This window comes from Triplophysa dalaica, chromosome 25 (assembly GCF_015846415.1).
Source record: "Triplophysa dalaica isolate WHDGS20190420 chromosome 25, ASM1584641v1, whole genome shotgun sequence".
In the NCBI taxonomy this organism is placed as follows: domain Eukaryota; kingdom Metazoa; phylum Chordata; class Actinopteri; order Cypriniformes; family Nemacheilidae; genus Triplophysa; species Triplophysa dalaica.
In genome coordinates, this window is record NC_079566.1 from 11,255,221 (window position 1) to 11,266,610 (window position 11,390).

The 11,390-nt window shown below is 37.1% G+C and overlaps 1 protein-coding gene across 2 annotated transcripts; it reads right to left on the minus strand.

The window, feature by feature from the left end:
- Positions 1-2,389: 2,389 nt before the first annotated feature.
- Positions 2,390-9,009, minus strand: cacng6a (calcium channel, voltage-dependent, gamma subunit 6a). Of its 2 annotated transcripts, none has more exons than XM_056742210.1 (5): positions 8,745-9,009; positions 5,748-6,108; positions 5,588-5,662; positions 5,125-5,262; positions 2,390-3,991 (listed from the first exon to the last, which is right to left on the minus strand). In XM_056742210.1, the coding sequence occupies exons 1-5, from the start codon at positions 8,853-8,855 to the stop codon at positions 3,771-3,773; spliced, it is 906 nt and encodes a 301-aa protein (XP_056598188.1). In that variant the 5' UTR covers positions 8,856-9,009; the 3' UTR covers positions 2,390-3,770. The 2 variants fall into 2 exon arrangements, with proteins under 2 accessions (XP_056598188.1, XP_056598189.1); XM_056742211.1 differs by having other exon boundaries at positions 5,748-6,550; positions 8,745-8,874.
- Positions 9,010-11,390: the final 2,381 nt, after the last annotated feature.

Consider the following 11,390-nt stretch of genomic DNA (forward strand, 5'->3'; position numbering starts at 1 on the left):
GTCATGATCCTCCCACAAGACTTGAAAAGCTTGACAACATGAGGCAGAATCATGACAGAAAAGAGCAAATTGAAACTCCTGCTTTGTTCTCCTGATCTCGGAGAACAGACAGAGATCTTATAAGTTTATAGGAGATCCCAACAATGAAAAAAACTCAGCTCAGATTTGCCAAATCTGCAACATGAAGTCAATACTATTTAAGATTTCAACATGGCCTCAAACATTTCTCATCAAATCTAGATTATTTTACCCCTCCACACCCTTCCAGTATTGTAACATTTGGCTCATTTTTTTTCTCTGCAAAAGATTTCGCATTTGATTAGAATTAACATGGTAGCACCAGTACTTTAAGTACTGGCTAAATTCATTTTAGAACAATTTGTGTTTTAGAAACAAGATTTAACAAGATACTATTTTATTTATAATCAAGATAACATTGCTTTCTGGGATTGATTTCCTCTAAAGGATAGATGCAGTGTTGCATTTAGCAGAATAAGGCTTCCAAGCATCGTGCATGCCTTAATGCACAACACCCTACACTAGCCTTGAGGAGATCATGTCCAGATGGCGAGAATACAGGAGTGAAGCTTCACACACACACACACACAAGCACTGTAATTACACAGAGAACAAAGCTGTATTGCCCACGCCTTGCTCAAGGGAAGGGCATGACTGAAAGTGACACACTTCTTTTATCAAAAATGCAGATACCGGGGCCTCATTTGCGTGTTTGCTTGTGCATGCGTGTGTTTGTGTGTGCATGCGTGCGTGCGTGCCTGTCTCTAGGGAACCCTTTAGCAGTCAATGCTAAATTCACGGTCATTTCATATTGAATTTCCTTTCATGATTAATTCTCGCTGCTTTCCAACACTACAAGACAACACATATGAGATCAGCTTTACTATCTCTATTTTTTATAGACATCATTGAGATTAAATAGGGAGCAAATGGACATTTTTGCTTACATTTCTTGCATCTCAGATAAATCTCACAAATGTCTCTGAGTTTCAGAAGAAATCTCACTGATGTCACAAACTGAACAGATGTACAATCAAAAGTCAATATTACTTAAGATCTCAATGTGAACTCAAACATTTCTCATCAAATTGATCCAAATCCAGATTATTTTATTTTATTTTTACTTCTGCAATCTAATTTCATGTATCTTAAAAATTGTCTCATTTGAATCTGTTTGACTTCACCCAAGCAATTTTAGGAGAAACATGCGAGGACTAAGTTGTTACATAAATTAAATGCAACAAAGAACTCCATCACGTCTCCAGAGCTATTAAACAGAAATATCTGAGCAAAAATTGTTTCTTCTTGGTCAAATCATCATCAAGAACTAAATATAAAACTCACACCAAATGACTGGTACCTTCTAAAACTGTTAACCTGCTTTATAGCGGTTAGGTTTCAGATCAGGTGTCCCTTGCAAACATGAGCTAACTGGAGGTGCGAGTTTGTTTAAAGATAGGTCAAACATAAACAAGACTATGTGTGCAACTCATCAGAAGATTCAGTTGCTGTGTGGTTGGCATAATTATTTAGGTCACAAGGTAAAGACACCCGATATGTAACCGAAGCTTGCCACGTGTCAATCAAGGATTAGATTTAAAACAAATCTGCACAGCCATGAGATGGTCCCAATCTCCCAACAAGGTGAGATAAACATTTTGGCTGGCATGTAAGCGAGGGAAACGGCACTTCTAATCCTGTTTTTGTGTCGCTTGCGTCCTCTGGAGCGCGATTGGCCACGCTCTAAATTTAGAGGAAAGCGGTAGGGAGGAAATGAGGCGAGTGGGATTGACAGCGAGATGGAAATCTGGAAAGAGGTCAAAAACGAAACTGAAATGTTTCTGTGTGACAGAAAAGGAGTTTGAAGCCGCATCGATTTATTGTGAAATGAATTTGCAGTCATTCAAGTGAGGAAAACAGTCACAATCACACAATGGTTGGAACACAGTCATCTGAACAAACGAAACAAGCAACAGAATGTATTTTCATGGATCTGAAAAATATAAAGGTTCATGTAGGAGGTGTGTGGATCACACATGTTCTGTATGCTGTTCAGAACTCAATTGTACAAGGCTTCAGGAATCTGGACCGTTTCATCAGAAGCGCACGTCTGGCCCGTAGTTAAGTTGTTAACTAGTTAAGTCTTTGCTTGGTAATAATAAAACATTTTATTGTACATTTAATTTATAGTGATATTCATTTATATGACAACTGTATGGTTGTATTGAATTAAATGAAAACTACTCAACATTTAAAGATTCTTTGCAGAGGTCAACTGGAAGTTAAGAGTCACATAACGTCATTGCCGCTGGGACGGTTTATAATAAAATAAAATACATTTCTTTGTTCATAAGTGCATTTATATCACACAGTAAATGAAATGCCTTTATTAAAAATGTGTACGCACAGTAAGACTTTTAAAATCACAGCACAAATGGTAAAACATACAGTGAGTTACAATAAGGGCAATAATTGTTCACATTCCCAGAGAAAAACGTGTAATTCTTCAAAAGAATAATCTTTTGAAAAGAAAATGAATAGAAACACAACTCTATAAGGAGAGAGACATGTTTATACAGTATTTCTGCTCTCGCTCTCTCCTGCTATTGTTTGGAATGTACAACCACAAATTTGCTAATTGATGGGTGGGTTGGACTCATTTGAAGACAGGTGACGCGGGTTACTGAGAGAGAGAGAGCCTTTATAAACCCTTTGAAATCCTGCAGCAAGGAAAAATAAGGTTTGTGTGTGGGGGGAAAGTGTGCAGTCTAAAGAATGAGTTTGATTATTTTGAGAATATGGTAATGACTGACTGATTGACTATTTTTGTATTTCAGCATTTACCTTATAGAACCAGTACATTTATACCTTGCCAAATTATATGATAGCCTTTGCCCAATGAAACAATCCAGGGGGTTTGATGGTGTTAGGAAAAGGGCATGTCATTCAATGCTGTGGCCAAATCTGGCTGGGTTCCACTAAGTTAGAGATGAATTTGCCTTGGACAGCAACAAAATATATGAGAAACATTTTCTTTTCCCTTTTTATAACCTTTAAGAAACAACTTCTACAATACTAGCAATAAAAAAAAATCCCCCTTTTCCTTTCTTCCAACCAAATATCTGCAGCCTGTTATTGACTCATGACCCACCTGTTGAGAACCACTCTCAAGATTTCATACTTCGTACAGTATACTGTAACTGCAACTACTCTTTTCCGTCTAAAATATACAATTCCTAGATATTTAATATGACTAGATGATATGATTATTTTTTAAGAAAAAAGCTAAGTTGAAAATGTTAAAGCAAATTCAGATCGGCTCCTAGAATGAATTGCGTTAACAAACATATAATACAGCAACAAGTATAGCAATACAATTGCAAGATTTGTGTAAATTAAAAATATAGCTTATATTAAGTCATTCCCCATCTTTATGGTATTCATATTTAAGGCACGGAACAGTTCTGTCATATAATGGCTTGTGTTTTCTGCCAACATGCCTGGCCCACCTCCTGTTCCGTTTCCTACCCAATATCTTCCAGTGCCAACACATGTCTAATATTCATGCAACACGTTGCCAACCACCAAACAAACAAACAAATTACATTATCTTAATAAATATTCTGAGACATGTAGATGAATCCTTTGGCATTCCAGATTCTCCTAGCTGGATGGAAATACTGAATCTGTTCCACAGAATAAACAACAGGACAGTGCAAAATTGGATGAGGTGCACTTCAGCCTCCACACTGCTAGATGTCACTATTCTTTTTAGGTAGGCACTTTTCCCAAGGGCTGTATGGAAGAACAAGGACCCAGAACAAGGCCCCAGCAATGACAACCAGAGCCCCGGCACAGGCCATGCATGTTACTGACCATGACATTTCATGCTGGACAGGTATGGATTGGTCACTTGCCAAATATGAAAGCACTGATTGGTGGAAGATGATGAGACAGATGAAGATTAAGACACCTGAAGAGAAAAAGAGAGGGAAAGAGAAATTACATTTGAACACAAAACAGTGTTTATTGTTTGAGTTAAACACTGTGTGTTGGCGTGTTCTGCTTTTACTAATACATTTGATGTTTTGTGACATGTTTTTGTTTGTTTCAGATCCATGGTGCACTTTGCTGTAAGCTAGACATATTCTGCATGGCTTTCTTTCATGGTCATGGCGGAGAAGCACAGATAAAAGCTTCTGTAATGGTTGTACGGTAAATACGTTTTGTAATTTGACAATGCATTGTATTTAGCAGATACAGTAGTGACCAAAAGTGATGCCCCACTTGTGTTTGCTTTTAATGAGGTGTACTATATGGCAACAAAACTGTTACGTTTTTTTTGGATGAACATATTTGGCAAAAAAGCAAACTACTGTACAGCATTCCTGGGAATAGGGGTTTTATTTGAATATACAAAAATAAAAATGCATAGAAGAAAGCTTATCCGTGCATTGGATAAGCTACAATATTATCTGTCATTGAAATTTTTATCATTACAATATTATCTATCATTCAAATATATTTGGATAAAAAGATGTCAAATGCCCAAGGTTGTAAATCATGTTTGGGCACTACTTTATATTATGTGATGTGAAAAGTGCAGTAGGGTTATTTGTTACAGAATACAGAATCTAATATGCAAACTACATTGTACTGTAAATTCAAAGCGATCTAAAGTATGACCTATATCATACTATAAAAATCATTACAGTGTAAGTGCATCTATTCTTGTATGCACTCTTTTTAGACAGTACCAGTAAAATGGTTATCATTTGCAACCAACCTATTTCTTATAATACATGACCAGACATATGTCGACACGTGTGTCTGTTTTACAGTGTTTTCACACTCTGATCCCCTTTAAAAGAACCAAACTCAGACCCCTGAAAAGGACCAAGAGTGAAAATGCTCCAGGTGCACACTGGTGCATTAAATCAATACAATGTTTTTAGAAAAACATTTTCACGGGAATTAGGTACATTTTCTATACATCTTGTGCAAAGCTTTCTAGGCATAGTGGAAGACCGGCACGAGTTATAAAATTGTTAAAAACAATTGGCCACATAGTGCATTTGTAATGTGTAGATGTTTTGAATTCATTACCTGAAAGAATGAAGCAAACAGAGGCTGGCTTTAAGAAGAATTTAACGCCTTTGCTGACTGCCATAATGATGCAGATGGCACCCGTCGCCATCAGGAAAAGACTAAAGATGGCAAACATGGTCGACGCTACAGTCAGATCTGAAAGGTGCAGAATGGTTATATTTACTATATATGATGGACACCCAGAACATGTGACGCTTTAACAAAGCGAAGAAAGTTGCATTGAATGTTAGCTGCTATTGCACTGCATATGGCTGTGATTCATCTATTTATATTAAATAAATAATTTATATTATTATAATAAAGCTATTTATATTATTTGTTATATTATTTGTTACTTAACCGACACCCAGGTATCATATTATGATACTGTATGTGGGGGAGTACACAGTGGAAAAAACAACAAATTAGTGATACGAGTTCAAAATCTAAACATAGAAAGGGAACCGGGAAGATGACTCACTCTTTTCTGGCATTTTCTGAAATAGGACGATGTTCTCTCCTGTGGTGTAGAACTTAAAAAAGGTGCAGTTGGGTTCTAGAACAGGATCCAAGCAGGTGACGTTATTCTATCAGGCATTTCATTCTAGTGCTCTAAAGCATCTGTGGGTAACTGATCTTACCTCCTTGTGTATGTAAGTCCAAGGGCCCGCAACTCTCCCGCGTCGGGTCGATATCTGAGACCAAGAAGGTCTTTATACAGCATTTCCACAAACCATAATGTGCAGCCAGACAAGTCTCATTGTTGTAGAAGTTCTTTGACGGTGTAAGCTCCACCCAAAACTCAGTGCCCACCCCTAGCACAGTAAGCATGATGCCCGTTACAGCAATGAAAAATGTAAGTTTGATCTTGCCCTCCTGGCTTTCGCTGATGGCATCAACCGAACTGGAGAACGTTCGGTGTGGCCGATTGTGTCTTCCCCCGCGTCCCGTTAACCCTTTCAGCCCACCAGAAGGTTGGTGCGCACCACCTGCCTCTTCATCCTGAACGATGAACGTGGACCACATGATTGATTTGATTTGCAGCTTTACAAAATCCAGATAAGTGAATGACCGTCAATGGCTTATTTGGAAAGGGAATCCAAGTCCTCGAGATGATTGAGATGAATATATGATTGCAAAAGATTAGTTAAAGTAGGAGGTTGTTGTGTTAGATTGACCAATCTTTGCTAGTCGGAAAATTTAAGAGGCGATATAGTATGAATGCTTTGCAAACGGTGCATATTCCCAAAGGATCTGGCAGATATGTTAATGATGCTGTAGTTAGGACCAGAATGGACAGCTAATGGAAGCTGTGAAGGGCGGGGAAAAAATTAAAAGTTTGCAGGAAGCTGTTCTCCATCCACGTAACATTTTAAAGCGGCGTGGACCGGATGCTTTAAGATGTAAACGATGAAGAGGTAGTGATGAAATCAGGCTGGTTACTCTAAAAATGAAGAACACGATGAAACATGAGGTCAGAATATTTTAGGAAAATGTAAGGAAATAAAAATAGTATTAGTGTAATGGTTGGGTGAACTGTGGACTGATGGTTAATCATATTTATCAGCTTTGTTTTCTGCTTGTATATGTGACGGATACTGTATGCTAATTTTGAATGGATAGATATTTTTCATAGTTGTTGGCAAAGCAGAAATTCTGTGCCATCATTTGGATCCAAGGTACTCCGCCGGTTTTTTATTTCGATCTTGTGGATGTCTTATGCACCTGCCCCTTACAAACAAAACAAACTGTGGTGGTTAGTTACTGATATGTCATTCACAGTAACTTGTTGTCTAAGTGGGACTAATAGCTGCACCAAGACTTTGTAATGAAATGGAAAAATGTAGCAATTAAAACTAAAAACTAAGTTTTGGTTTGTTGAAATTTATTTGTTGAAATATGTCCAAATATTTGGTGCCTTAACTTATTAATCACAATTAATTTACAGTGTATTACATTTTTTTCCAACAAAAAGCTTCAGTTGCTTTTTTTGGTATACCACACAAAAGAGACTTTGTAAATAAAACTAGCCATATCACAATGTTGGGTTATTTCAAACCATCGTTGGGTCAAAAATGTACAAACCCAACAGTTGGGTTATAAATGTACCTATTATGGGTAGTTTCAACCAACAAAAATTGGGTTGTTTTAACCTATTGTTGAATTAAATATAACAATATTCTGGGTTAATTTAGCCCAACTATTGGATTTGTCCATATTTGATCCAACAATAGGTTGAAATAACCCAACATCAATTCAATAAATTTTCTTGAGGTAACTACTAGCGGAAGTCAGTTCAAGTGTGGACAACCAATGTTGTCTATTTAGCAGTTTAGTTACTAGATTAAGCAACTTTTAAGACCGCCTTGGCAACTTTCTTTTCAAAAAGCACCTAGCAACAAATTTAGCTTAACTTAGCAACTTTTGAAAAGTGACTTTAATAATAAAACCGAGTGCTTTCCCTCAAAATACACAAAATAATGATATTCTCTTTCACACACAAGTCACTTGTAAGTTTGGCTGCAAAAGTCTATAGACAAGTGGTTCCCAAAGCGGTCCTAGTGGAGCCCAGTACTGCACATTTTGTGTGTTCCTCTCATACTGTAAATGTTTCCCTGCCAAAATGCACAAAATGCCACATCCGATTCAGATGATTTAGTCTCTACTAATGAACTGATGAGTTGGCTCCAGTGTGTCAGATGAGGGACACACACTGTGCAGTACTGGGGTCCACCAGGACAGATTTGGAAACGGTCACTTTTTTCAGGGGCTGAAAGAACATCTGCTATTAATCTTTACAAGCCGTAAGGCTGTCAGCTGTCAAACTGTCTAGCTAAATGGAGAAGAGCTTTGACATATACAGTATGTTTAAAGATACATTTAGGTGTAATAATGCTAATGTGATTGTCCGCCATCTAATGCTAATAAATGTAACTCTAGAGTTAACATTACATATGAAACAGAGCTGTATTTTGATTTGTGTGACAGTTAATGGCCACTATGTTGTCTAGGCAACAATGGCCACTTCCGTCTCTTGTTAGTACTGTCCCATTGCGTGCACATTGTTTTGCTGCACACTAAAATGTAAATACTTTTACAAAACAACAAATAGTACATGCTTTTAGTGCATAGTATAAGTATGAGTATTGGTTAAGTAGCAAATGTGTATTTTCTCAGATTAGTAAATGTACGTAATGACGTCATTACACTATGACATCACAATGTAATAATGCAACTTTTAGCAACAAATTGACCTGCCTACTTTTTACTGAAAATGAAAGACGTCATACGCACTGCTTTAACCGAGCCTCGACCGATAAGCTTCGGAACGGAAGTCGGGCGCGTTAACGAGGAGGCTAAAGCCCACAATCTCTAAGATCACATAAAGCGTTTCTTGTAGTCGGGGAGTGAGGTTTACACACTGCACAGCACTTAACTAGCTGTCCTCCGTTACACATGCTAACACAACAATGCTAATACTGCATAATGGAGTCACCAGTGTAGGGAGAGCTGTGTATAATGCTGTGCTCGTGCAAGTATGAAAAACACGATCAGTTCTATACTGACATCATTAAAACATATTTAGCATGAAACGTTACGCAGTATACATATCCCAACAGCACAAACAAGTAGCTGACCTGACAACTGTTGAATACGCGAAGAGCGTTTTGCAGGTTTCTCGGAGACGGCCAGAAGTAAAGATTAGATGAAAGAGGACGTCGATTTGGCACACTGTTACCTCTCAGCATTGGGGTGAGGGGCGTTCGCGTCCCACAAGATCACGCCCATAAGGATATGTCTGTCTGTGTCAGTCAGCTGTTACTTCATGAGTGTGACTGAGATTTCAGTACATGGTCTCCATGTCAGTCTAATGTTTGTATCTTGCTGCGTCTCCATGAATGTGTGTCTGCGTGTACGCGTGAGAGCATTTCTTTATTCTATTTTAGAAACCCACCTGTTAATGACATTAAAAAGGATGGGACTGAGTCCCAGTTGAGGTTGTGGGATGTGTGTGTGAGTGTATTCTGGGAAAACGAGGTCTGGAATTATGAGGCACCTCCCTGTCAGTATATCAAGCAGAGAAGTTCACTTTAAATATTAGCTTTCAGGAGCACAAGCATGATTATATAGGAATAGTTTATTTAGAATGAGCATTGCTTTGTTATTAAATTCGACCCCACTTCTGTCTTTTTTGGTCTGTTTCATATATTTAAAGACTCACTGGAGTGCTTTGAAACATTAAAATTTAAGGTGGGAGATCTTGAGTGGGTGTTTAATTTACCTCACAGCCTAAAACTTGATGAAAAAAGTGTTAAAAAATTTTTTTTAATCAAATCTCGTAAATCAATATTGAGAGACCATTCATTTTGTGCTTACTGTATCTAAATGTGAATTTTTATATTAAAAAACTTCACGGGGACTTGAAAGTGACTACATTTTCCTGCTTCCAAAATGATGAAAAATTCCATAAATACATGTATTAAGTCTTCTATTTGATTTGGACGGATTCAAATACATTTTTAATGCATTTTTATACATATTTACTTGCAGAGTGTTCATTCTAAACAGTGTGTTGGAGTTAGTTTGTTGTCAGTATATGGTTACAGTTTGCATGCTTCACATCTCTTCCAATAGTTTGTCTACTGCAGACAAACCTAAGTGTGTCTAGTGCTTTGTTTTAAACAAAATTGTAACAAAGCTCAAGTCTTTCCATCATTAACCTTTTACAGTGATAAATGGATTTTTGTATACTTTTGCCCAGCACATGTCATTTTATAAAAGTGAAATCTTGTAGATTATCCCAATTTGTGACACTTTTGTAGACATTGTTTTAAAGTGAATCAATTACGATGAGAGATTATTGTGTGTAGGCCTACTGTAGAAAGTAGTGGCCAAAAGTGATATTTGTACAATTGTTGCTTTTATTCTCCCATCAGGTTAGATTAAATTGTCAAAAAAATATGATATGTACGGTACAAAATGAACAAAACAGTAATGTTTAAAGGTATTTGGCAAAATGGCAATATTAGGGAATATCGTTTTAAAATATACAAAATGATGCAAGTAAAGCAAAATACTCAGTGGCAAAGCATATATTGACTAAAGGCTTATCTGTTATTAATATTTGTTGATCCTCTTTTGTGGTAATATTTTGTAGTCATTCTCCTGTTTTTATAAACTTTGTGTTCCAAGCCTCCTTAATTTTTTTCACAAATATATACTCCAAACAGACCAAAGCAATATGCATACAATTTAAAAAAATTAAATGAATTTGTATTCATGATGTACTGACATGGTACATTCTCATTTGTATTATGTGGCTCTATCAGACAGACAAAAAAGAGAACCAGCGAGGAGAAGGAGCGAGACAGACACTGTGCTGCAGTCTTATGTGCTCAGCATGGCGATGGCTCTGTGGTCTGTGCACTCGCTAACCTCATCGGGGCTGGCCAGCAGGGGGCGCCACCAGTCAGAGGTCCCCGGACCATCAACATGTCTGTGCACACACCTCATATTCAGATGTTCAATGTAAATAAGATGTACTATAACATTCCATGTTTTTCTATTCCTAGTTTTATAATGCCAGTTCAATTTGTTATTTAAGAGTGATGCTTTATGAAAATTACCGTCTGCTAAAATCTTACCACTGGAATGCACTATTGCATAAATTAATTAGCATAACTTGCTGACTAATCTAAAGGAGAGTGTATTTTTTCTTTAATTTTGACATATTTGGGAATAATGGCAGTTTACATTTTTATTTATTTTCAAGCATTTGAATTTTGATTCGAACCCATGACCTTTGCCGCTATTCTGCTCTTGAGCTACACATGCTTATCACATTCTAGATGAGTACCCAAATTGATACCGTCAGTCGATGCACCAATTATTCTTGATGTTCTGTGTGAAAAACAGATATGTTTTGTACCACTATCCATAATGCCTCACTTCCTCCGCATGTGCAGACAGTCATCCAAGTGTGAACGTATTAAGCTTTGTCCTGACGCACAGTAGAAAAAGAGATAAAGAGATTACTGCCAACAGAGCTTTCAGTTGAGGACCGGGATATGGAAGAGAAAAAAGATTGTAATTTCTGTCTCCAAATGTGTCCCCTTTTAAAAGTTCCACCTAGTCATTCAACTTTAGTTCAAAGTTTAGGTTGAATCAAATTGGCTTTTTTTAAAGTCACTTCAGTTTAATTGACTTAAAAAATCGGATTGCATTTGGGTGAAAATTTTTGCAGATTCAAAGTAAAGGAAAAAGGTTTACAGTGTAAGCATCAG

Coding starts and splice junctions, on each gene's coding strand:
- cacng6a (XM_056742210.1), bottom strand. CDS start 8,855: ATGCTGAGAGGTAACAGTGTGCCAAATCGACGTCCTCTTTCATCTAAT. Junction 5,663..5,747: donor GGACTTACATACACAAGGAG/GTAAGATCAGTT, acceptor ATCCTGTTCTAG/AACCCAACTGCACCTTTTTT. Junction 3,992..5,124: donor TGTTTGCTTCATTCTTTCAG/GTAATGAATTCA, acceptor TTTTCTCTTCAG/GTGTCTTAATCTTCATCTGT.